Raw genomic sequence first — 27,771 nt, forward strand, 5'->3', positions numbered from 1 at the left:
GGGTAGGAAGAAAATAGACAGGGGGAGGGTGAGAATAATATAGGAAATGGAGAAGCCAAAGAACTTATATTACAGGTGGCAAACACAAGGCCTGCGGGCTGAATCTGGCCCTCTACCTTGTTTGATCCAGCCTGGCACCCTGTTTCTACGTGGTGGTACCACTGAGCTCTGGCTTAACTGTTAAGGAGTAGTTACATTTATACAGTCCTACAATTGCATTCTACCCTTTGAAGGCAACCGCAAGGCTGATGTGGCCCCCGGTGAAAATGAGTTTGTCACTCCTGACTTGTATGTATGACCCACAGACATGAACTAAAGGGGGAAAATGCGGGTGGGAGGGGGTGTGCACGGTGGAGGGGGGAAGGGGGGGAAAGTGGCACAATTGTAATAGTATAATCAATAAAATGTATTTTTAAAAATCAGAAAAATAAAATTTTTGTATGAGCATTTCCACAACAGTAGAGAGAAGAGTACAACAAACCTATAGGCACCCATCACCCGGTTTCAACAACCATCAACATTTTGCCATTTGTGTTCACAGGATGGAAATTTAAAGGGCGACTGTTCTAGGGCTAGAGCTCAATACAGTGTCCCCTGAAAACACACTCCTGTACATGAGATAAGGCGTGACACACACAGCCACACAAACAGGAACTTCCAGGCAATGTGGAGAAATCAGCTGGAGTGAGGTCTGGCCACTTAGCTTCCTGCAACTCAGAGTGGGTCCCTGCTCAGCAGCATCAGTATCACCTGGGAGCTTGTTAACATTGCAAAGTTTCAGGCCCCATTCCAAACTTACTGAGTCATAATTTGCACTTTAACAAAATCCCCAGGTAATGAGTCTTCCAGGGGTGTCCAACCAGTGGCCTGCAGGCCGCGTTCAGCTCAGGATGGCTATGAATGCGGCCAAACACAAAATCGTAAACTTACTTAAAACATGATGAGATTTTTTTGTGATTATATGTCGTGATGTATTTAATGTGTGGCCCAAGACAACTCTTCTTTTTCTAGTATGGCCCAGAGACGCCAAAAAGTTGGACACCCCAGTACACGCTGAGGTTTAAGAAGCACTAGTCCACTCCAGACCACCATAACTGTCCCCTGCAAAGCCTTGCTTAATTAACTGGTTCTAAGGAGCTGGGCCAGAAACTAAGGTGTAAAAACAGCATCATTTTACTTGGGAGGACAATTTGCCATTAACTAGTCAAACTTGAAGGTATGTAATTTATGACCTAGCAATTCCACTTTTCAATACTGACATTAGAGAAACAGTCATATGTATGCTTAAGTAGAATATCAAGATGTCTATCACAGCACTCTTTGGGACTGAAAACAACCTATCAATAGGTGAATGGTGAAGCCAACCAGCACAGAACAGCAAGCAGAGCTTAGACGAACGCACCAGGTCATGCAAAGTTCTCCTAGATGTGTTGAGGTTCAAAAAGCAAGCTGCAGAATGTTCCACTCAGTAGAACATTTGTTTAGAACAAAAGCAAAACACATGCAACATTATTTATTCTCTCCCCCCAATATATATATGCATTTGTCAAGGAAGAGAAGAGATCGGAAAGACAGATACCAGAAGGGAAAGTGGCTACATCTGGGACCGGATGAAGGGGACTGGGATTATCAATGTTTTATCTACTTGCCTATTTAGCAAAAGGAGAGTGAATTCATGTATTATTTGTGGGACAAATTTTTTTTAAAGTAGAGAAAATACGGTCAGAGTAAGGTTACAGAAAGATGGATAAAATGTTTAGGACCTTTGACAAACTCTATAGGTCATTTTCATTTTCAACACATGCACTCAGCTGGTACTGGGCATATTTTGCACTATTTAAAAATGTCTTCAAAGTGGGATGCTTGCGTTTCTGTGTATTTTTGTATTCCCTTCATTTGTCTATGAGCTAAGTGAGAACAAGTTCTATATGTGATTGTTTCTGTTGCTGTGCATTCCGGGTTCCTAGTTCAACAAATGATGATGCACTCTAGCTAAAGGAGTAACTCACCAACCTATGTATAATAATAGCTAAAAAAAAAAAAAAATTCCCTAAGAGGTAGGCAGAGCATGCACTGTCCTCATTATAAAGCTGAAGAAACAGGCTCATAAGGTAGATAAATGTGCCCAAGGGCACTTTAGCTAGTAAGTGGCAAAACCAGACCTTAGCTCTCACTTTGGGATTCCACTTCCTCTGCCCTTTTGGTTACACCATATTTGCCGTGCTTAAATATGATACTTACCTACACGTTTAGGCAATTTTTTAGATAGGTGCTGGCTGAAAACTCTCAGGAGAAACCTTAGAATTCAAATAATGTATACACCTTTGGAATCTCATGTCTATTTATTTTAAGTTTCTTTTCTTTTCCCATACGTTGCCTTGAACAGCCCAAGGAGATGAGATTGAAAAAAATAATTATACTACCCTATTCCAAATACAAAGTAGAAAGATGATGAATTCTAGCTGCTCTTACAATAGTTTTTTTAAAAATGTGGCTGTTCTAATTTATATGGAAAAACAAACAATATAAAAGTAGATGGGTAATATGTACCCATCTCTCAGCTACAACAATTATCACAGCCCATTAGAAAAATCCTAGCAGCAATGTAAACAGTGTTACGGAGTTGGGGGGAAAAGGAGAATCTGTCCTTAATGAAGGAAGGTGGTTTGAGGTGACAAGATACGAGGAAGCTCTTCATGTGAAATACCGTATTTTGCCATGTATGCTTTTTGGCCCAAATTTTTGAGGGAAAAATAAGGATGTACATTATACATGGGTAGTTCCTGAAATACCTTGTACCTGTTCTTGTGGTTTGTAATTATTTGTTACATAGAATTTCTTGTACCACAATATGTTAAAAAATAAATGCTAAAATTCCTTTATAATACAAAAAACAAGTATCTAAATATAAATAAATAAATAATTGCATTTAAAAATTAAAACGAAAGGGTTTTTTCCTGAAAGTTTGGACCAACAATATGGGTGTGCATTATACAGGGCAAAATACAGTGTTCTCAATCTGACTTTGTGAAGTTAAATCTTTTTAAGTTTGGAGTTAACAAGGTTAAAAGCTCACAGTAGTCCTTGGATTTCAGGATAACACAAATGACTTCAAGATCCCTTTAAGCACTGTGACTAGAGAGGAACCACTCTGGACCCACATGCATGCCTCTATTTATAGCAGCAAGCACCAAGTCTTATGGGAAAAGCTCCTAAACCATTTAAAAAATCAAACTATTTTAAGCATCTCACAACTTTCTAAGAATTTTGTTTGCTTTAACATTGTTCCCAAAACTTGGGTCATAAATCATGTGTGTGTGCACGCATGCATCTGTGCCTGTTTGGGGGAAATGTGTAAAATGGGGTTTGTGGGTTTGAAGCGGGAAAGGCTCTATGAAGAGCTCCGACCAGGGCTGCAATTGTGGGGTAAGGTCCTGGGTATTCATAGCATGACTAAGAAATGAATTAGCTGCCAAACAATTTTTTTTTTTAGAATTGGGCAGAATGTACATATTATTAAAAAATATGAATCAAGTACAGCTCATTTCAAATATTAGACATATTTCCCATAACCACTGAAAACATATATGTACTAACTCTGGGATCTTGCTAAATTTAAACACTGACTCAGTAGAGTAAGACAAGTCCTTCCTTCTTTAGGGGAGGGAAAAGTGGAAGGGTTGCCCCAGTAGACAGGACTGCTAAAAACACCCCTCTGTGTGCCAGAAACTTCATGTGCCAAGAACTTTTTAATGACGTAGAGAATTATTAGCCCTCCCCACTTTCTTTCTGATGAATAAAAAATCAGTTAAAGACGTTTAAAATCTTCTTAAGGTCCCAGCTAATTTCCAGCACTGTCTGATTCCAAAATCGACTCCTCTGCTCGACCACACTGACACTCAGCGAGGCCAGCAGCACCGTGTGTTTGCTTCACAGTTTTGAAATACATTTTATTGACCATCTCTGCTGGGAATTAACCTTTTCATCATGGCTTTCTAGAATGTGCCATGTTTTAAAAGTTCACATTCATTTATATAGAAAGTTATATTACTACCCACTAATTTTGAAAAAGCCTCCACTACCCTGTGGCACTTACAAGGCGGTCATCAAAAAATGGTTATTCCTAGTAATTTTATTCCATCACCAGAAGCTCAGAATGTAAATTAATGGGCAGAGCTACTGGTCTTGTCTGAAAATAGCTGCATGACTAACTGTGTCCACACCGTGACTAGAATATGTCAGAGCACAGGACTTGTGGGTTGCAGGGCAGCCTCCATGGAGGCTGACCAGGACCCTAGGTTGATGCATGGGAGATGGAAGCCACTGGCTTTCCAGCTTGGTCACCAAAGAGCACCCACTTGAGATTTTTACCTAAAGTCTTGTTGTGATTGTTGCTTTAAATCCTATCTTAAGGGACACATATGAAGAAGTTATGCAGTAGGGATTAACCACCTGTCAGCTCTGAGCCTTGTGTTATCAAGTTACAGGCTTGACTCAATTAGTAGTTGTAATTAATTACATAATTTTTGGTTCAAGTTTAATTCCACTGAAATGTCATGGCAAAACTAGGCCATTTAGGCAGGTTTATGGATAAAAGGATAATGGTCAGTTTAAAGGTTGTTATACACTTGATTCAGAGCTGAAATATGTGAGATACCTGTAAACCAAGAGAGGACCCTCTTGCTCCATGAACAGTAAGAAAAATAAATGTGCCCCTCACATATGTAGGTTTCTGAATATTTGGACTCTCACTGAAAAGAGACCGATGCCTCTGTTCTGGGATGGACACGGAAGGCCCGATTTCACCCTGGGCCTCAGCAAGGAGCATGTGGTGGGTCTCTCCAGGGCTGCACGGGGCTCTGCACAGGGGGAGAACTTAAGGTGTGGGGAGAGGAGGTGGGGAGCCCCAGGGCCGCTGTGATTGCCACGTTCAGCAAATGGAGTTCTCATCCTTGAGGGCAGGACAAAGAGTTCCCAGAGGTTCAACCCAATAGATGATTAGAAACTCAAGGACATACACCTGTCACTTTTTGTCCCTCTAACTACAGGCCACTGCTTCTGCACCTGGTTCTTGGTTTTTATCACTTTATGTAAAAACACCTCAGCTTCCAAGATCTGACTGACCCAAGTGGCTAATATCTGTTTGTCCCCAAACAATAGCCCAGCTATGCTCCCCAGTCTATGATGCATGCATCAGTCTTCCCAGGGATTCATACTGGTGGGCTCAGGGTACAGAATGAATAGCAATTCCATGTAAAGTTTTAAAATATTACAGCAAACAAGTATATGGTGGGGTGTACTGCCAGAAACACAGATATGTTAACAGAAGACAAGTATTATGTTCAGAGAGTTTTATGTCCACTTTGGTAGACACCTCCCGATTCCCTAGGGAAATGCTGCTAGAACTATTTGAGGAACACTGGCCTTTTGGGTCTCTAGGCTGTTCCCGGAGACTTTCCCTGTGCCGTGAATGCTGCTCGAACAATCCCCTGCTATTTATCGTCATCAAACCCTGCAACAGCAGTGGAGAGAATGACTGGTACTAGGGACTAATGTGAGGTGGTGTAACTATATCTACAGGAGGTGGTCTTTGAGTGAGAACAAGTTGGGGCAAAGAAAAACTGCTAGGAGAAAGAACTCCAGGGTACAATGAGACATGCAGAAATATCGCCAGTGCAGCCCGTACCAGAAACATGTTCACTAACCACCTGCTATGTGCTTGGGGATACATAGGAACATAAAACACAGGCCTTGCCTGTGAGGTGACATCAGGATGACCTAAGGTCCTGACATTTCGGTGGCCTGCTATCAAAATGTGTATATTCTAGACCCGACTTTATGTTTTTAGGTAAAATAATGATACACCTGTGCTTTCAATTTACAGGAGCCTCACATGGAGGCAAGACCTTTAACTCACATAGAGTTAAAGGTCTTTACACTCCGACACCTACACTCATTTTATTATGTCAATAACAAGTGTAAGAAAAAATAAGGATCCTAGTCTACAAACTTCTTAAAGGTAAAAAAAGAATTAAAAAAAAAATTTCCCAGGGCTGTAGAGTCTGCTATGAAAGCAATTTCTAGATTGAATGGGTCACTAAACTAGATCAGAGGTTTCTTTCATTCAACTAGGCTGTAACAAATTTAACCACTGAAGAAAATGTTCTAGATCCTCTCCTAAATGCTAGTATATTCAGAGACTAATAAGACACATGCCCTGCCTTCCAGTATTTGGTCTTGGGCAGCCTTGTGGTTCTCAAATATTTTTTCATTATTGCTCCTAATGAGCCGAACTAGATTATTTGTTCTAATTGCCACACTCCAAGAAATTTTAATATCAGAAATATACTATATAATCTGTTTACATACTGTGGCCCTTTGAAAGGCTCCAAATCATTATAATATCTAAGACAGGGGTGTCAAACTCATTCTCACCAGGGACCACATCAGCTTCACGGTTGCCTTCAAAGGGCCAATTGTAATTTTAGGACTGTATAAATGTAGCTACTCCTTAACTTTAAGGAGTTGCAATTACATTCCGCCCTTTGAAGGCAACCACAAGGCTGATGTGGCCCCAGTGAAAATGAGCTTGACACCCCCGATCTAAGATGTCACACTGTTCCCCACCCACTAAGACAAATTTCACTCCCTTAGGGGCAACATGGCCCCACTGAGGATTCATGGTCTAGGGCAGATGTTCATGTAAGTCCCATAAATATCTGAAGGGTATGTACGTACACACACACACACACACACACACACACACTTTTTGAAATCAAATTCTTAAAGGACTCCATAGTAAATATTTTAGGTTTTATGTGCTACATACTGTGTCTTCTTCCTTACTTTGTTTTTGTTTTGTTTTACAACCCTTTAGAAACACAAAAACCTTTCTTAGTTCAAAGGCACCCTATACCAAAACAGGCTACTGGCCAAAGTTGGCCTGTGGGTTAGAGTTTGCTTACTCCTGATTTAGAGGGTCAACAGCTAACATTTTTGAGATCTTACCGTTTACAAAACAGTAATGGTTCGCAGAACGGTGGCTGCCAGACCCTGAGTGGAGAGGAAGGGGGAGTTCCTGCTTAATGGGCACAGAGTTCCAGTTCTGCGAGATAAAGCATTCTGGAGAGGGATGGTGGTGATGGCTGCACAGTAGCATGAACGGACTTAATACCACTGAACTGTATGTACACTTAGAGATGTTCAGGTGATAAATTTTATGTTCCGTGTATTTTATCACAATAAAAATGTGTTAAATTAACTGTTTAACTTTCACATAATACTCAGTAAAAAACCATATAAAGTAGATAAATGAAGACATTTTAGAGCTGAAGAATGGGAGTCTACTTACAAGAGCTTTCACAACTTGCCCGAGCTACAAAGCTAGCAGTTGCAGTGCTGAGATTTCAGTCCTAGTCTTTGGGTTTAAAGGACTGAACTCTTCGTCATTCTCACCACCAAGCACTCCTTTTATTTATTTTCTTCAACAGATACCATACTGCCAAAGATTTTATCTGCTAAACAAGCATCACTCACAAATAATCTATTTTGCTTCTTAAACAATTATTCAAAGACACATACTGACAAACAAAGAGCTTCAGATCTCTCCACAGATTGGCTCATTCTTAAAAGATAAACTCTAAACTGATATGATTTCAGCCAAACAGCAAAGAAATTTGGATTACAGTTACTATTTTTCTTTAGATAAATGTAAGGTCCAAGAACCACTCATGTCTATTTCTAGAACAGGACCTGATATTTAGAAATGCAAAGACCTACTCACCCTCTGGGTTATATTTAGGAGACCCCATAATATCTGGAAAACTAGTGAAGGCAGATAGAATCCAGATTCTCCTTCATTGCTCAAGTTTTATGATTTCATGACTCAATATAGTTATTCCAGTGGTATTCGTTCAGTCAACCAACCATAATTCTCAAGATCATACTACAGCACAGGATGCTAGTGTGTGTTCTACAAAAACAGAGTAAAATGAAAGAGGAACCTAAAGTTTAGTGGGATATAAAGTCCACAACTTGGCGAAACAACAAAAAGACTTCAAAGGATTTTCAACGAGTTAGGGAAAGAATCTCAACCAGTTGTTGAAATGGAATCCCACATGGACTATGAAAAGCAAAAAACTGCTATGGCTGCCTGTTTATAACCATTCCCTCAGGGCAATGCCTGTGACCTCCCTGGGCTTGCGACACAGGCCTAGCCTAGGGTACCTCATCCCCTTGGCCATCTCAACTGTCATAGCCACATGACCTAGGCCAGGCCAACTAGATGTCTTCCCCAGGATTTTTCTAATTTAAACTGGGGACAAGGGTGGTGGCAGGGCAGAGGACCCAGTTTTCTACCACACCACAGGTGGTAAAGACATCCACAGATTGGCACTGACCATGGTACTACCTTCCATGGAGAGAAAGTCCATCTTTAGGAAGAGAAAAATGAAACTAGCACTCTTAAAGACGAACGGTTGGAGAAAAAGGGTAGAGGAGTCAAACCGCTGTGTTCACATTCCCGGTTCTGGATGTCCTTATAGACTGCTCCATCCAGGTCAACCCGCAGTATGGTTAAGGAGAAAAAAAAATCACCGCTCTCCCCACCCCAGCTTTTGCTTAAGTTAGATGAAGTGAGCTTCTGTTACTTGTGACCAAAAATCTTAATGCAGAGCTGAGGCTGTTGACTGACCTGGAAGGATAAACTGATTGTGTCAGCCAGAGAAAGCAGGCTGAAGGTAACCAGCTCCTCATCCTTCCTCTACCTGCAGTTGTCCTGAAAAACAAGGTTAAACCTCTGTGCACCAGGTCTGTTCCAATCCCTTAAACAGGCAGGTTTGATACTTTGTAAGCATTTTTGTTTTCAGACAGAAGTGAGCTTCCCCAAAACCACTAAGTAGAATTATCTTTATCGTGAAATCCCCTTGACATTTTATAGAGCAGCCAGCAACAGGTGTGGAAAAGTGACAGGAATTCAGGCTATACTATGTAACAAGGAGCTTTAAGAGCATGGCTAAGAACATAATCCCTTCAGATAGCTCATGTAAAATCTTGCATCACAAAGAGAGTACCAAGAAAAAAATTTCACTTTCTTCCAACCCAGCCACCAGCTCAATCACCCTTTAACTTGTTGATTTTGTATCATTTTCTTCCTATGATTTACTTTTTATTGAATTTATTGGGGTAACATTAGTTAATAAAATTATATAGGTTTCAGGTATATAATTCCATAATACATCATCTGTATTTGTAATGTGTGTTCACCACCCCAAGTAAAGTCTCCATCACCATTCATTCCCCCTATTATCTTCTTCTATCTCCCCTCACTCCCTGTCCCTCTGGTAATCACCATACTGTTGTCTGTGTCTATGAGTTGAGTTTTTACACTTTTTTTGCTTAATCCCTTCACCGTTTTCACCCAGTCCCCTAACCCCTCCCCGCTGACAGCTGTCAGTTTATTCTCTGTGTCTGAGTCTGTTTCTATTTTGTTTATTAGTTTATTTTGTTCATTAGATTCCACATATAAGTGAAATCATATGGTGTTTGTCTTTATCTGACTGGCTTATTTCACTTAGCATAATATTCTCCAGGTCCACCCACACTGTTGCAAAAGATTTCCTTTTTTTTTTTTTTTTTTTTTTTTACGGCTAAATAGTATCCCACTGTGCAAGTGTACCACAGCTTTTTTTAAAGGATATTTATTTATTTATTTTTAGAGAGAGGGGAAGGGAGAAAGAGAAGGAGAGAAACATCAATGTGCGGTTGTCCCTCATGCGTCCCCTACTGGGTACCTGGCCCCGCAACCCAGGCATGTGCCCTTACTGGATATTGAACCAGCAACCCTTTGGTTCCCAGGCCAGTGCTCAATCCATTCAGCACACCAGCCAGGTCTGTACCACAGCTTTTTTATCCACTCATCTACTGATGGGCACTTGGCTGCTCCCAAATCTTGGCTATTGTAAATAATGCTGCAATGACAATAGGGTTGCTAATGTTCTTTAAATTAGTGTTTTGGGTCTCTTCAGACATATTCCCAGAAGCGGAATCACTGAGTCCTGAGGCAGTTCCATCTTTAATTCTTTGATGTAACTCTGTACTGCCTTCCACAGTGGCTGCTCCAGGCTGCATTCCCACCAACAGTGCACTCGTAGTGCTCCCTTTTCTCCACGTCCTCACCAGCACTTGTTTGTTGATGTACTAATGATGGCCATTCTGACAGCTGTGAGGTGATCTGCTCTTCCCCGATGACCAGTGACACTGAGCATCCTTTCATATGTCTACTGGCCATCTGCATGTTCCCCTTGGAGAAATGTCTACTCAGGCCCTTTGCCCATTTTTTAATTGGATTGTTTTCTTTTTTGGGGGGGGTGAGTTTTATAAGTTCTTTATTAACTTTGGATATTAACTCTTACCAAATGTATCATTGGCGAATACGTTCTCTCATTCAATGGGTTGTCTTTTCATTTTGTTGATGGTTTCCTTTGCTGTGCAAAAATCTGTGATGGCAGAGAGGTGGACACCCTGGGTCTTGTCTTCTTGCTGATCCTGGTTATCTACACGGGCACACCTCAGAGATAGTGTGGGTTTTGTTCCAAACCTTCTTCCTATGATTTTAATGATTTTTTTCCCATATGAAACTAGCTAAAGCCATTTGCCAGTAAATCTACTCAATTTTACCTAAGATTGGGGAGCTATGAACAGAAGCAATATGCAACTAAATTACTCATCAGGCACAAGAAAAACTGATGGTTTGCCTTAAAAATCAGAAAGTTAATATACAAGCAGAATATTTGAAAAAAGGTTACTTTTTAGATATCTAAGGTTATTATTTCAGAGTTTATTTAAAAAGAAGGTAAATAAGAATGACTCTCTAACTAAAGACTGTAAAAACAAACTGCCCACATAACGTTTTTCATTATTTTACTTTTAAGGACAGTTCTGAGTAACTGTAAAAGTCCCCTTTTCATAGTTGAGGAGAAGAAAGAGATTCTGCCATGAGACACAGGTTAATTCAAAGTCAGTCTACACATTCCTAAAGCAGCAGCGGTTTCCAGAGAACAGCTCCACCCCAGACCTGGTGGTAAGTGCTCTCCTGGCGATGGTCCTTTTTCCTACCAGACCGTAAGCTCCAGGGGAGCAGGCGGTGGACCTGTACCAGTGCCCTGCTATGCTTTTAGGGCCTGCTAGTGTCTGGCACATCACAGGTGATCAATGCATGTTTGGTGAATGAGTAAATAGAGAGACCAATAAATAAATCCAACTGTACATCCTACTACTTCCTGTGCTGATGAAAGTTCTTGAGAAGCTGACACGAATGAACAGAGAGAATGTAGAAGTTCCTTTTTCTCTTCCTTAAATTCAAACTAATCCAGCAAGCCTGTGGGGGGCGCACATATCCTCTGTGCCAGGCTCTGGACTAGTAGCTGCTATCACACAGCCAAAGATGACAGAGCCTCTACCTGAGGTGTGTATCAGAGTGAACTGGCATCGCCTGGGTGCCCGACTCGGATAGGACCTACCCACCCACCAGGAGGTTCATCATTAGTAGGATTGTAAAAGTAGGAAGGGAGAGGAGAAAACCACGGAAAACTTAATAAAATGGTGACTTTTAAATGCACTTAAGTATCCTAACTAGACATTAACTAAAATGCACTTAAGTATCCTATCCTAAAGCTGATAGTATCATTCAACCTATTATTCCCATAACAATGTTTCTACAGAAATTCTAACAGGGATGCGATAGTTCCAGGAACAAGCATCCACGTTCCTAATTCTCCTCTCTCTCAGAGCTTTGCACAGGCAGAGGTGGCGGGAAAGAGAAGAGCGGCTCTGACAACGAGGGCTCTCCTGGGACGGGAAAATAGAGAAGGTGTGATATTCCTATTGATGCTATGGATCATTCAAGTACTTGAAGACGGGAATGGCTGCATCTTTCACTTTGAACCTCGTTAAACCAGGTTCACCTTCTCATACTGAATTTCACCTTACTGAAGATACTGCTATTTCTGCATCTGCTTGAATATATGAACACAGACACACCACTCATCAAATTATGGTCAATCCTATTAAAAAGCAAATAATCACTTTATTGCTTTCAGATAATATCAAACTATGATCCTCTCCTGACACAGCAGATATAGAGAATAAAAGCCTAACTAACTCTGAAATCGAGTACCTGAATACTCTCAATTTGGTATTCTCCCCAATACAAAAATAAAAAAAAGAGAAATTGCCCACGCATTCTTTTAGCATAGACGTTAACAAAGAATATAAACAGAACTGTTAAGTTCTTTCATCTTTCCATCCATTCACAGGTAGAATACCAATTATGTATCAGATACCACATTAGCCTCAGGAAATAATAGAGGGAAAGGGACACACAGAGAGGACACACCCTCAATTAGTAATATCAAGTAGTATTCTTTCTGTTTCATCTCTGGACTTGTTAAAGTCTAACTGAATGACTGAGTAGAATAAGAAGAAACAATACACTCCAAGTCCTATCCCATAATAAACGAGAGTTAGAGTAGAAGTTAAAAACAGATTAAGAGCCACTACCACTTAGAACTACATAGGTGCAAACAAAGCGAGGAGAGTACCTGGTCACACCATAGCATTCCTGAAGAACCAGTGGCATTACACTCCAACTGTCAGATCCTGAACCACCTAATTCCCTCTCGTAAGTAGCCCACAGCTCTTCCTCCTCAATCCTGGCTATAATATTCTATTGTCCCAGCTCACAAGAGCAAAGAGGAATTGTTCAGCTCTTTAGTCAGGGTATCACAAACATGGCTCAAATGTTACCAAATTGTTCAGATCTCAGCAGTATAGGGGGGAAAATTCCAAACCAGGTCAGCTAGTGATCCTATTACAGCCTTCTTGAATTAGAGATAATCTTTCAGTTCTAAATTATCGAACAGCATGCTTACATGCATTCCTATATTAAGAAGAGCAGCATGGCAGACAGACTACATGCAAGCGTTGTAGTAAGACAGACGTTAAGTTTGGATCTAAGGTTCGTTACCTTTCTTGCTGGTAGCCTTAGGAGAGTGGAAATCTCCCTGAACTTCAGTCTCCTCTTGTGAGGAAGGAAGTTGCCACTACTTGCCTCACAGGGCCTTTGAGAGATGGGCAATAATCCATATAAAGCAACTAGCCTGGTTAACAGCCTCTGTTTCATGCCAGGCTGTCTGTCTATACCTCCTCTCACCCCATGCGTCTGCATGCTGCCCACACATGGCACTCGGAGTGTGGTAAAGGTAAGCCTCAGCCTGTCAGTCAGTCTGTGTGCTTAGTAAAAGCAAAACTCTGTAAACACGAGCCTACTTGTGACACCTAAGGGGAAGGATTTAACTTGGTACCGAACTACTTGCTCCAAAGACAAAAGAGAAACAACTTTCAAATACAGCTCAGATAAGAGAGAACCTTTTCAACAGATTACTGAAAATAAAAATAACTTGGAAGGAACAGTCCCATCCTTGAAATAGTGATAAAGAAACTGATTTCTGATGCCACAATTGCTTAGTCAAAAGCACTAGAAGAAATAGTTCATGTCTCTGGGGCTGATGTCAAAGCAGGTTCAGGACCCTAAAATACAGCTCCAGAATCTGACAGCTCTGCGGAGTTCTGGTCCAGCACAGAGAGCAGCAGGCAGGATGGAGAGATTAAAATGCTTACTAGATTTTCAGACATGCCCCAGACAAGCATTGGTCAGAACACGTTCTGCAGAACTGGTCTGCCCTCACACTGCAGGGCTGCCTGGCTCCTTATCCTCACACAGGCAGTGAGTGGTTCCTAAACACAGACTTCTTTGCTAAGGACTTGCAGACTCACAGAATTCTACAGCAGGCAGAAGACTGAAGACAAACCAATCAACATCCTCACTTCGCTGATGCGAAAACTAATGTTCAGATGGGAGGGTCACAGAGCTGGCTGTCAGGGCCAGACTGGAGCCCTGGCCAGCACTCCCTCCGTCAGACCTGACGGGCTCATCCGTGTTAGTGAGCACCCAGAGTTCCCTTCCTACTAGTGTGTTTTTGTTTAAAGTCTTGACTTTATTTGGCAGTCACTTCTTTTTTTTCTAGCTCTTTTATTATAAAATATACATAACATAAAATGTACCAATTTAACTACTTTTAAGTATATAGCTCAGCAGTATTACGTACAGTCACACTGTGTACATCCATTACCATCATGCATCTCCAGAACTTTTCATCTTCCCAAACTGAAACTCTGTCCCTATTGAACACTAACTCCCCAGCCCCTGCAACCACCATTCTACTTTCCGCTTCTATAAATCTGACTACTCTAGGTGCTTCATATAAGTGAAGTCATACAGTATTTGTCTTTTTGTGACTGGCTTGTCTTATTTAGCATAGTCTTTAAGGTTCATCCATATTGCTGCTGGATGTTTCAGAATTTCCTTCATTTTATTTTATTTACTTTTTATCCTCACCTGAGGATATTTTTTCATTGCTTTGAGGGAGAGAGGAAGGGAGAGAGAGAACCATTGATGCGAAAGAGAAGCATCGATTGGTCACCTCCCATATGCACCCTGTCTGGGGATTGAACCCACAACCTAGGTGTGTGCCCTGACCGGGAACTGAACCCACAACCTTGAGGTTATGGGACAACTCTCCAACCAACCAAGCTACACCGGCCAGGGCTCCTTCCTTTTAAGGGCTGAATATATTCCATTATATGAATATACGACATTTTGTTTGTATCATTCCCAATAATGGACGTCTGAGTTGCTTCCACATTTTTACTATTGTGATACTGTTGCTATGAAAATGTACATACAAATACCTTTTTGAGTCCCTATTTCATTAATTTTGAGTATACAAATATACCCAGAAGGAAACTGCTGGATCATATGGTGTATCAGTGCAATTTTGAAATGTGTCTTTAAGTAAATAAAAAAAACATCCTGGTTAATTCTAAAAATAATGAAAAAATTTGAATGTTTTGTTCCTGATCTTAGCTGCACTTAAAAACAAATTTTATGAGCCCTGACTGGTGTGGCTCAGTGGACTGAGTGCCGGCCTGTAAACCAAAGGGTCAACAGTTCGATTCCCAGTCAGGGCACAAGCCTGGGTTGTGGGCCAGGTCCTCAGTAGGGGGTATGCAAGAGGCAATCACACATTAATGTTTCTCTCCCTCTCTTTCTCCCTCCCTTCCCCTCTGTCTAAAAGAAAAAATTTTTTAAAAGCTTAACTCTTCAAAAAAAAAAACAAAACAAATTTTATGAGAAATATTTTAGAGACTGTGAGGTAGAGGAAAAAGCACAGCAATGAACGAGGAAGATGACTTTGTATTAATGTCCAATATAACAGTGAACAAGCTTTTTGACTTCTCCGGGCAAGAATTTCCACAGGGGAGAGAATGGTCTAGATAATCCTTAAAGGATTATCTGGTTTCCGTGGGTTCTGTGAATCTATGGCAAAACTTTCTTAGAGGATTACTATATTCCTTAATAATTTCTTATTTTATTTCTGTTTAATTACCAAGCATATTAGAGCTTAAAGAACTGTCTCTAGTTAAAAGAACTTAGTGTATTTTTGAGACAAGAGTTTCAGGGGCAATGAGAACTCCTGAGCTAGAAAAAAAAATCATGGAGACTAATGTAATATAACAGGCAAAAAATAGTCTCTAGTAGTACATTTATATGGTAATTGCCTTAGAATTTCTAGTGCAGTACCTGTATAATCTGAGTCACTGTGAACTTGCGGTTATTTTATGGCACTTGATATAAAACTATTATATGCACACTGAGCTCAGTATCAATAGGACATCCCTGCCAAGAAAAGTTTGCTGCAACAGTTTGGTCCTAACAACACTTCAGTTACTGAGCAACATACCAAGATCCGTAACTGACAATGCATTCTGAGTCCAAATGCAAGGCCTGGCTACAGGTGAGGCAACACCACCACCACACTCTAAACCCCAGCCACTCTTGGGCCTTTCCTGACAACTCAGACTGTATATTAACCTTTCCCAGGAAGGATTTGCTGGGTGAGTAACACTCCCCAGCCTGTCTCCCCCAGCTTCCCAGAACTCTCTGTGCTTTAGTACCTGCCACGATGCAGGCTTTCTACTCCTGGGGCAAAAGGGCAAGATACAGAAAGAATTCCTCAGGTCTGTTTCACCAATCAGTATTTCAACTACTTAAAGAAACTTCAATGGAAAGATACCCACGCAGGGTACAATGATCTATATTAACCTATTCAATACTTACAATCCTGGGGGTTAGGCGTGTTCATGCTCACATCAGGAAAGGAGATGGAAGCTCAGAGAACTGTATTGTCAAGAGCCACACTGGAGGTTAGGAGCCCAGCCAGGCTGGACTGGGTCTTCTGACCCCAAGTCCAGTGCTCCTTCCATTATACCATTTGCCCATACTCTTACAAGTCTACCGACAACTTTTTGCCACCCCAAAGAAAACACCTGAAGTTCCTCTCTTTAAAAGCAGGTTCTGTCCCAGCTGGTGTGGCTCAGTGGACTGAGTGCTGGCCTGTGAACCAAAGGGTCACTGGTTGGGTTGCTGGTTCGATTCCCAGCAGGGCACATACCTGGATTGTGGGCCCAGTCCCCAGTAGGCACAGGAGAGGCAATCACACACTGATGTTTCTTCTCTCCCTCTCTTTCTCCCTCCCTTCCCCTCTCTCTAAAAACAAGTAAAATAAAACAATAAAAATAAAAACAGGTCCTAATAATTTAATAATTACTTTATGGCTTTCTGGTCAAGTGTGAAATATACAGATCACACATTCTCTTACCTTGATTTCTGCTGATAGGCAGAATTTTGAAGAAACTAAAGCCAAAAGGAGAAATCTTATGTTAGTCTTTTCAACAAAAGATGCTTTTCTACAACAGAAACACCCATATTACCACCACCTCTAACACCTGCAGACAATGACTGGGTCCAGTGTTTCCACCTCTAGGCTTACTCCTAAGAAGCCTACTGCAAAGGAAAAGGCTTCCTCCATTCAATACTTCCTTGGACATTTTAGAAGACTTATACTATCCAAATATTTCCTCTCCAGATTCTGAGTGCAAACAGTGTTAATTAATACTAATTACATAAGATTCAGGAAATTGTGTTTCCTATGACCACATGCATTTTTATTCAGCATGGAGACCACCGGGGAGGTACGAAGTTGTGCACCATATTTATGCTGATTTTATTGGACTTGGAGCATAACTTTATTATTGTAATGGCCCTGGAGACTTAGAATATTTGTTGTTGACTTTATGACACTGTATTGGTCCCATCTATGATTTATTTGATCAGGAAGTTGACACCCAAATATGACATTGTTCCTGTGGGAAATACCACTGGCTTTGAAACACCTACTGTTATGGGAGAGGTTTTATTAATGCAATGCCACAAAAAGTGGGAACTGCCTGCTCAGTAAAACCTGATTAAGCAGAATATAAAAGTAAGTTTTTCTTTATCCAACTTTTAGGAGAAAGAAGCATTATTTTGGATTTATTTTTTTTTTAAGCAAGCTGAAGAGAATAATGTGGAGTAAGTCCCAAATTCCTGTTCTACCCCCTACAACAGTGGTTCTCAATTCTGGCTGCACATCAGCACATGAGGGAACTTAAGAAAGAGCTACACTAGGCCCCACCCCAGACCCATCCCAGACCCACCCCAGACCCACCCCAGACTGACCGAATCAGAATTTCTGGAGGTGCGCTGAGGTTCTGCATTTTTTAAAAGTTCTCCGAGTAATTATAATGTGCATCCAGGATTCAGAACAGTTGCCCTATACCAGTGGCTCTTAAACTTGAAAGTACATCAGAATCATCTAAAGGTCCTGTTAAAACACAAATTGTTGGGTCCCAGCTGGGAATTTCTGATTCACTAAGTCCAAGGCAGGATTTTAAGAAGTCTGCATTTCTCACAAGTTGCCAGGTGATGCTGATGGCCCAAGGGCCACCCTGAGAACCATGGCCCTGCACTTTCTGTAGCTGAATATTGTTATTCTAAATTAATTTCATTAAAAATATATTAGATTACTCCTTGATATGGAGTGCTCTAAGATTCTGGAACAATTTTCAACAGTGTGAGCCAAAGAAAAGGATTTTCTGCTTAACCATCAATCAACACAGGTAATGTAGTGTACCAGAATGCATCACGCCCTGAGAACTGTAGTTACAGCCATTAGTAAGCCCCTCCCGTGTAACAGCTGGGCACACACCACGAGGAAGTTATTCTTTCCTTCCTAGAACAGTGCACAGATAGACTATCAGACAGGACTGCTGTGCACACAAGTGACTGTGGAGTCAGAGTATGACAGCTGAGGTAACTATGAGAACCTGGGGGCAGGTGGGGTGGGGGGAGGTCAGAAAGACTTAAGGGGGGCTTTACACAGGAGGGGCCTTTCAGCAGGATCTTCAAGGGGACCACACAGCTGCCACTTTCCCACTGTCCACAACAAATTTTACAATACCAGTGCAGCACACTCCCTGCCCCACAAGGGTGTATCTGCACCTTGCCCCGGGGCATTATGGGAGTGATCAGGAAATACAAACAAATACAACTTTCAGGCTGAAGGCAGGTTCTGTGGTTTATTTACCTTTGAACTTTTTACAATAATTAGCCCAGTGCTCACATACAGGCGTTGCTGAACACCTAGGCAGGTGTAAGTAATGAAAAAAAATATACCTGGAAGGTAAACCTAATGCGCCCCTGGGGGTCAGGGTCAGACCACCATTTTTTGCTCCCTAAGTAGCAATCCCATTCCTGGCTTAAGGCACCACAGGCATTTAAGAAGTGATCTTGAGTAACCAGAATATGGTAACGCATTAAGCTGGTGCCAGGATAATAAGAGTGAGAAGCAGCAGTTTTCCTATGGTTTGTTTCTGCAGATTTGGAAAAAGTAAGAAGAGAAGACTTCTCAGAGCCTAGCTCCTTAATGCAGACACCCCACTGTACCCTACACTGGGGTAATCAAATAGTAAGTGCTCAAGTAATGCCCTTCCAAGTTGAAATAACTCAAGTTATTCTAAGTCTCAAAAACATTTCTTAAGTTATTTGGACTTTATCTGACATTCAGCAGTTGATTCAGCTGAGGAAATTAATTGAGAGCTGGCAAGCAATTAATTTCAAAATGCAGATGCAACATCTAGGTACCAACTAGGTAGAGAATCCCTCTTACACATCCCACCAACCAGACTGAAGCACAATCAATGAAGCTTAGATCTCTAAAGACTCCTGACAGAGAGAATTCGTACAAGTCAAAGCTTTTCTCAAGGTGAAAACACCTACAAACCTGTTGTTGTTAGGAGAACTGAAATAAACGTAGAAACGTAAACGCTGAAAGCACCCTGTGAAGTGCCGATGTAGTAGGGATGGCAGACTGCAGGCTCTGTGCCTCCCACTAGAACACAGCTCCCAGGCAGCCTCTTCTACTTAATAGCTGGATACTGGAATTATCATCTCATTTCTGACAAATGCAGTTTTAGTTTGCTAGGTTCAATCTTAGAAGTTACCCACAATTAATTCTTTTACAACTAAAACATAATTAAGTTTTACCTTTAAAGAGTAGTATAGAATCAGCCCTGGCTGGTGTGGCTCAGTGGATTGAGCACCAGCCTGCAAACCAAAGGGCACCAGTTGGATTCCCAGTCAGGGCACATGCCTAGGTTGTGGGCCAGGTCTCCAGTAGGGGGCACAGGACAGGCAACCACACACTGATGTTTCTCTCCCTCTCTCCCTCCCTTCCCCCCTCTCTAAAAATAAATAAATAAAATCTTTAAAAAAGAGAGAGGTACAGAATCAAGTATCTAATGATCAAAAATTAAAATAGCCTTCAATTAGAGTACTCTTTATTATTACATTCTTTTTGATGAATACATATTTTAAAAAGTACTAAATAAAGATGTATCTCTATTTTATTATGCTGTGATTAATCTGATCAACACTGTCTTCATTTTCTGTCAGTTACGTAATCCTGAACTGCCATGATTTAAATTGAACTCTCGCCTTTGAATGGATGAATTTGTAACCACTTTCTGTCATGGGAAAGTTATGAAGGTATCATCCTGAAGTCTTCTAAAGCAGGATGGTACCTGGCTATTAACAATTTGCATCTCAAGGGCATTGGAAACCCAAAATGAATCAAGATTACAACTCACTGAATAGTGAAATATCATTAATTCTAATTGTAATAGAATAGAACTGGAATTTGCCTTTACTTTAAAAGGGGAGAGGGGTACTTATTCATCAAAAGAGTCAATATACACAATATCGTAAGAGGTAAATTTAAACTAAAGAGAATGAAATATAATCATTTGATTGTTTTGTGAAAAAAATACATCAAAATTTTTAACTATGGAGAGGTCAACAATCTTCTCTGAGCGTACAAAGCAGAGAGGGGTGGGAGCAGGACCGTCCACGTTTCACTATGTCTGACAAGGATATATAAACCGTAAAGAAATTTTAATTATTATATTTATGCCACTGTTTTTTAAGCAATGTAAAAAGCATCTATCTTTAAGAGCAGGCATTCCTGTCAGAGTCTAACATAGTATAAGTCTCATCTATACATGTTCAAAAAGAAACAAGCAAAATAATTTTTCACTTCCCTAACTATGATGTTATCAGAACCTTTAAGAGAAAAAGCCAAACAGGTTATGGGAATATGTAATGCAAGTAAGTAAGCACTGAGATTCAATACAAATTTAAAGATGTGACTATTAAAATACTGTATTTGACTGAAGTCAAAGTCATTTAGGACATTCTACAGGCAAAAAGTTGATAGGTTTGTTCACAGGTCGGTGCTCAATCCACTGAGCCACACCAGCCAGGGCTAAAAAAGTTGATAGGTTTGTAAGAGTTTGGCAAAATGCTCATAAGAATGAATGAATCACTCAACATCAACATGGATATGCCTACCATCAAAAACTATACAAAATGCTATCAAATTTCTTCAATAAATAAATGCATAATAAAGGTCTGAGGTCCTGATGTTTTTACATTTTTAATAGGGGAAAAATTCACCTTGTTTGATATCACAGTGACACTGCATTTTGCCTGAGAAAGATTTACTACAGTAAATAGCATATTTCTTAGAAAACCAGTGATTATAAAGAAGAGTAAATATATTTTCCTCTTGTAGACCATTGCTAACCACAGTATGGCACAATTCTGGAGAAATCAGACCTCACCACCCAGTTACAAAAATAGCAAAAAGGACTCTTGCTGCTGGCAGAAAAGTAGCAAACATCTTTATTGATACAACTAGAAAAATCTAAGTTTTTCATTAGGCATTAAAAAACCCAGCTCTTACCTTTCAGATAAGGCTGAAAGGTAAAAAAAAATTAACTGTGTTTTATAAAAGGGGAAGTAACTGAAATCATTCTTTAGGGGTAAGGACAGAAAGAGGTGAACAAGAAAAATAAAAATGGAACTCGGGTTAAATGCCAAATATGCAACCCTATCTAAGGACTTTGAACAGTCTGGGCCTCAGTTCCCTAGTCTACGAATGAGGACAGTAGTACCTGCACTCCTCACCCTACAAGGGGCTGTGAAAATTAAACAAGGATTATAAAAGGATTTGGTAATCCATAATTGTTATTACTATTGTTTTATAAGGAACTCCAGTTTTATTCCAAATGGGCTGATCATAAATATTAATAGGAGATTATTCTTTTCAGTATATATAAGCCCCAAATCAACCAATTCTCTGGTTTGCTGACTTTTCCTGATTGACTTAAACCCAAACCCTAGATGGCTCCCAATGATTCCCATCCTCCCGATATTCACCTTTTGACTAATCCCTTCCCACTGAATGTCTCACGTCTAAGAAACAAAATAAGGCAGAAATGCCAATGTGCAACTCAGTGACCAGTTTGTAAAAGGCAGAGTAGTGTCACGCTCACTGGGATTCCCCACTCGGGGATGCCTGCTGTCATGCCGTGAGCAGGCCTATGGGGAAGCCCACGTGTGAGGCACTGGGACCTCCAGCCAATAGTCAGAGAGAGAAACTGAGGTCTGCCCATGACCACCTGAGCAAGCCTGGTATAAAATCTTGCAGTCCCAGCTGGCAACCTGACTGCAATGTTGTACAAGATGCTGAGCTAGAACCACCCACCCAGCTAAACTACTGCCCTCAGAAAATGTGTGAGGTAATAAATGCTTGTTGTTTTAAAGGGCTACGTTTGGGGGTCAATGAATAAGCAGCAAGAGATTACTAATACAAAACATTTCAGAGCACCTTGCTTTGCAATTAACACTTAAGATCAATCACACTTCCTTGGTTATACATTACCTTATCCATTGGTCAATCCTGTCATTTTTACACTTGCTTTTCTTTTTACAATAACTACCAATGCTGTCTGCTTAAACTGATCACATTTAATTAAGTATGTAAAAAACACACCTTGAGTCTGATTCTTGTAGACATTTACTATCTTGCAATAGTGATAGCTGTTTTTGTTTATTTCAATACGTTTTTCTGCTGTGGTTCCCAGATTTTTAATGCAATTTGGGTCACAGAAAGAAATATATACAGGGAAAATTATATTTTCATGTAATCATACTGAATCTAACTATTGTATTAACCTACTAAGATTAGCTTACCCTTAAATTTTTAAAAATGACTGATTTACAAAACCTATTCTGGTTCCACCAAATTTGAATCTCTGCTTTCCAAACTCACTTTGCAGCCCTGTGCAATTGCTCTTTGCAGCTCACCTCGTGTTTTAAAGAACCTTCATACCCAACATGCCCGTGAAGGTTTTATGCCACTTAGACCAAAGATTTAGTGAAATGCTTGAAAAAACCCATTCATAAAAGAGCAAAATCTTTGAACTAGTATTCTTTTCACCTCCTGCCCCATATGAAAATAAAAAGGAAAAGAGAAAAAGAGGGGAAGAAATAAAAGTAAATTATGAATATCTTATTATGGCTTTAATTTTAATTCATCCAAAAATATTTAATGAACAGCTATGTCTACTATTCAAGGCATGCAAGTCCAAAGAATAGAGCTGGCTATTTTTGTGGAACTGGTAACCATTTAGATCCATCACAAACGAGGGGAGCCAAGAGAAAACCTGAACCCCTAACACTCCTGTGTGCCACTTGACCATGCCTTACCAACGATGACTTGCTAGCTTACTGTCTGCATGCGCGTGCTTACAGCAGTTACTAATGAGCGATTTCATTCTGCATGTTAAGTTACAGGACAAAGAGATGAATTTTTAAAATGCTAATTCCAACTGTCAGAGTAGTTTTGTCTTTTTAAAAGATCTGAGGCAACTGGCAGTTTTCATTTCGTTTGGCCTTAGTAAGCATTTACTGAACCCCAAAGCCAACAAGTGAAATCTACATGTCCTTCAATTTCCTCAACTTAAATACAAAAAAAGTACAACAATAACCAAAACACTTTCCAAACATGTTTAAAAAGCAGTTTTTCGCCACTGCATTTCCCACCAAGTACACTCTATGGTTTTCAGACTACCTGCCTTATATCATATGCTGATTTCCAGGCAGAACTCAAGTTCTTGGTTTTAAAAAAATGTTTGTTAGACATATGAGATTCATATTTTCTTAGGAAATGGTTAAAAATTATCTACAGTTGATGGCCCAGGGTTTAACTGGAGGTGTAATCCACGCCTGTGAAAATAGACACTTACTTTTTTCTCATGAACATACATTATGAAATAATACTATATACAAACTTTTAAGATGGTCACATATTCAGTAAATGTACATTCTATTTTACAAAAGGATTTTAGATAGCTTAATATAACAAAAACACAGTAAGATCATTATATAAAGATGAAGCCATAGGGCACTTCACAATGGAGAAAATAATTATTCCAGAAAACTAGACCAAGGATGGTTGCTGCAACTGAGACCTGATTTTAATTCTGAGCTCCTGAAAAGCTATCATCACTAGGTTAGAGACATACCAGTTTATCCAGTTTATCAAGAGGACTTCTCCCTCTCACTCAGAGATGAGCCTGAAGCAGAAGAGATACTAAAGATAATGGAGAGTATCTTCAACAATATTTTGTAGAAGATGCACTCTTATGTGGCAGAGACTGCAAACTGGAAGCCCACGGGCTAGGTTCAACCCATCTTCTTTGGCATTCACAGTGCCCCTAAAATTTTCTGAATTGTTGCCATTATTTAACATAAGAACTCTAAGTTTTGGCTTCTCTTGAAAAATCAGATTTGGGAACACTGACTCTACATTTCCACCTGGCAACAGCTGGCTGGAGCTGACTGGCAGCTACCCGCCCCTATACTCCACAGAATCCCTCACCACCACTCATGTAATCTGCAGGCACCTGAGTGTGGACCCCTGTAAACACATGGTGGTCTCTTATAACAGTCTAACTACAGGACGTGGGTCCACGATATAAAATCATCAGTCTCTGAAGACCACCAGTCCGCAGGAAGCTAGAGTGGAGTGCACAGGAGCATGGAGCAGAGCTAAGAGGGGAGATTCATTCCTTTTCCTCTCTCTCCTCCCCCCCATTCCCCTCCCTCCCTCTACATCAGAACCACCCAAGAGACTCTTTAAACAATACAGAAGCCAAAGTCCAAGGAATTTAAGGACTGGCCCCAAGAGTCCTGGGCCACAGCTTAGGAAATCACTGATACATTTCTGAACAAGACTCATGCACGTGGGACTGACTGATACTAAACAAGTGTGTGTTACAGTATCATGGCTCACATCCCTTCTGATGTGTTGGGCATCCATAATAACCAGTTGAAAATACAGGGTCCAGCAGATGTAACACCTGCTTGAGAGTGGTTGGTAGGGCAATAATATGGGTGTAATAATTTAGTTTTAATTTGAACGTTTCACCTGAAACGACATACGGTGTCTTGAGTATGATAGTGTTATGTTACAGAATTACATGCTTATGATTTTGTAACAAAAGATTTTGCAATTAAAAAGGGGGCGTTATTTGTGCCACACCTTGTATTCTGAAGATCCCCCCTGTGAAACCCCAACAGAGGCCTCATCACTCTTCAAAGGCAGTTGACTCAATGGATATGGCAAGAGCTGGGGTACAACCACAGGCCAAGGAGTCCCCTGGAAAGTTCCTGAGGGAAAATATTCTGTGCTGTTGATTGTAGAAAAATCCAGATTTAGTGGTCTGGCATGCAGCTGGCAAAGCAAACATTTGTTACTAAAGCGAAAGTCACAGGAGATGGAAGGCCATTTGAAGGAAGTAGATTCAGGAGTAACAGAGGCAGGGTCTAAACTTTCTTCAAGAGCAAGATCTGGATCTCCAAAAATGACCAGGGAATGGACATAAGGCCTACAATTATATACTATAGGAGTAATAGTTTCAAACTGTTTTTTAAAGCAACAAACCCCAAATCCTAGACCAAACTCCAATGTATAAAACAGCAATGAATGAATGCAGCTGTCTTCTGACTGAAAGGTGGGTAAGAAGCCAGGATCTCCCAGGTGGACAGTGTCCACTCTCTCTTCCCATAAATCTGGCATCTCCTCAGAATTCTAAGGCTTTGTCGAACGTATTTGTAAAAGCACTGCCACAGAAAATAAAAGATAGAATTTTGGCCTGCAAATTTTTAAGGCAGATATCAACACCTTGACCATAATTGTTATATATGAACTAAAGCCAGAAATCATTTTTAGTATCAAAATTATTGTTTTGAAATCACTGTTGAAGTAGACACCATTAATACAAACCATTAATATAAAAATCAATGAACCAAAGAGCTAACTCTTCCCTGGCAAACCTCTTAAGATGTATAAAGAATTATATTAGAACCAACCACCTGTTCCCCGTCTTTAATAACCCTTAAAACAAAGCCCACTTTAAACATATGTACCTTATAAAACTAAATCCCTGACATCATTTCAAATAATTCAGCCACCAGAACCTTTGTTATCTCAAATCTTTTGTGGGAAAAAAAGTAAATTTAAAAGATGCTAACTAAAAAATTTAAAGAATATTAATCAACTAGTAGTTTTGTTCTTCATTCCTTAAAGGGGAGACTAAGTCCGACATCTTTAAATATCTGAGCTCAAAACTTGGTTTCTGAAGAGCCTCGAGTTTGTCATCTTTAACAAGGTCGCAACTCAAGGAGTTTGAAAAAGCTTGGTTTACAAATTCAGGGTCCATGATTTGAAGACATCACTATCAATCTGAAAAGAATGGGGAGAGTACAGCTGGATCCAGGAGAAAGAGGCCAGATTATTTACACATCCACAATTTCTTTTTTCTATCCTTCAATGATTTTAAAAAATGAAAAAGATCTGTTTCCCCTTCACAAAGAATAAAGACAAATTGCACTGCAGGGGGGGGACAAAAGCCCTTCAGCACTGGGAAAATCCTCCCCAAATTTTCAGTCATTCACAAAAACCTATGAAGTTCGACCCCACAACCACTGAGGAGTGCGTGTCTGCTTCCCATGTCAGTGTGTGAACGCCACAGAACCCATACATTCCAACACATTGAGCAAGCACACACAAGCCTCCCGGCTTCCCCAAACTCAGCCAGCAAGGGGGCACGGGGTGGAGGCAGGCCTGCACACCAGGCACCTTCTATCCCTGCCCCGCCGCCATCCGCCATCCAACTACATAGGGGAAGGAGAATAACAGAGAGGGGAAGTGGCCAGTATGGGGCCTCATAGAAAGAAATGCAAAACCTTTTGTGGGGCAGGCCAGCCACATACTCCTAGAGTTTTTAAGCGTCAAAGAACAGAACAACTCGTGTGAGATTCCCAGTCCTGCTACCACCACTGGAATCCCTGACAGGCTTCTACATACCATCAGTGAGTACCAGTCTTTCCCACGTGCTCTGGAATGAGAGAGAGAATGCACTAGCTGCATGCGACGTTCAGTCACCTACGCTTCCACAGCCGCCTGTCCCCTCGCCCCTCCCTTCCCTTCTTTCCCTTTCCCTTCCCTCTCTCCCTCCTTCTCTCCTTCCCTTCCTCCTTCCTCCCTTCCTTAATAATTAAGAGGCTAAACTGAATTTTTTCAGTGTGAAACTGTTTCATCATCTATCTCTGACTCAAAAAAAAGATGCATGAACATTTTACTCCAAAACCATATCCATATAATAAAGAAAAACATCCACTTTCAAGTATGCATTATTAAAATCACAAAGATCAGGAGGGACTAAAGTAAAAGGTCTCCTTGACAGACAAAAAAACTAAACAGCCTATCCTCAGATGAGCTTTGTAAATTATCATCTACTTCATGAATTGGTTGGAGTTTAACCTGTCCACAGAATCACCATTCACATACATAGTTTTTACTTGGTTTTCTGAAGAGAGAGAGTGAAGACAAGATATAATGTGGTAACAAGGGTGTCTTTTCTGATAATATTTTAAACTCTATTAGAGGTTCCTGACTGAGAAAAGCTATTATTTTAAAACTCATAATAAATTTCATAAAATTACTTTCTTACCAAAAAAGTACCACCTCTATACTTAGAAGCAAAACTCTTGTATAACTCATTTCATTGGTAATATTGTATCTTAAGTCCTATTTACTAATTAAAAAGTCATGAATGCATTATATGTTTAAGTATTATGTCAAAAAGAACATATAAATCTTTCTACTTTCTGCGTTGTCACTTTTTCATGTGTCAAAAAAGATTTTAAATTTTCTAATGTCAATAAGATGAACCACTTTATTAAAGGTGATTTGCAAAAATCCCTTATTTTCCTTCTCTAAACCCTAGTCATTTTTAAAGCAGACAAAAATGAAAGCATGTCCAACTCTGCATCATTCTAGGTCCTAAACAAAAAAGCTTGAAGTG

General features: G+C 40.3%; 1 protein-coding gene across 8 annotated transcripts in view; it reads right to left on the minus strand.

The window, feature by feature from the left end:
* IGF2BP2 (insulin like growth factor 2 mRNA binding protein 2) overlaps positions 1-27,771 on the minus strand; it is a 153,798-nt gene that overhangs the window by 116,090 nt on the left and 9,937 nt on the right. The window contains exon 1 of one of the 8 annotated variants that reach the window (XM_045199000.2): positions 12,600-12,629. The exons of 6 other annotated variants lie outside the window; for them this stretch is intronic. In XM_045199000.2, coding sequence (XP_045054935.2) covers positions 12,600-12,617 — 18 coding nt within the window. In that variant the 5' untranslated portion in view covers positions 12,618-12,629. Of the gene's footprint in view, positions 1-12,599; positions 12,630-27,771 lie in introns of those variants that run through there. One more of the 8 variants, XM_071220590.1, reaches the window with a different exon arrangement.

Source organism: Desmodus rotundus, chromosome 2, assembly GCF_022682495.2.
Source record: "Desmodus rotundus isolate HL8 chromosome 2, HLdesRot8A.1, whole genome shotgun sequence".
Taxonomy (NCBI): Eukaryota; Metazoa; Chordata; class Mammalia; order Chiroptera; family Phyllostomidae; genus Desmodus; species Desmodus rotundus.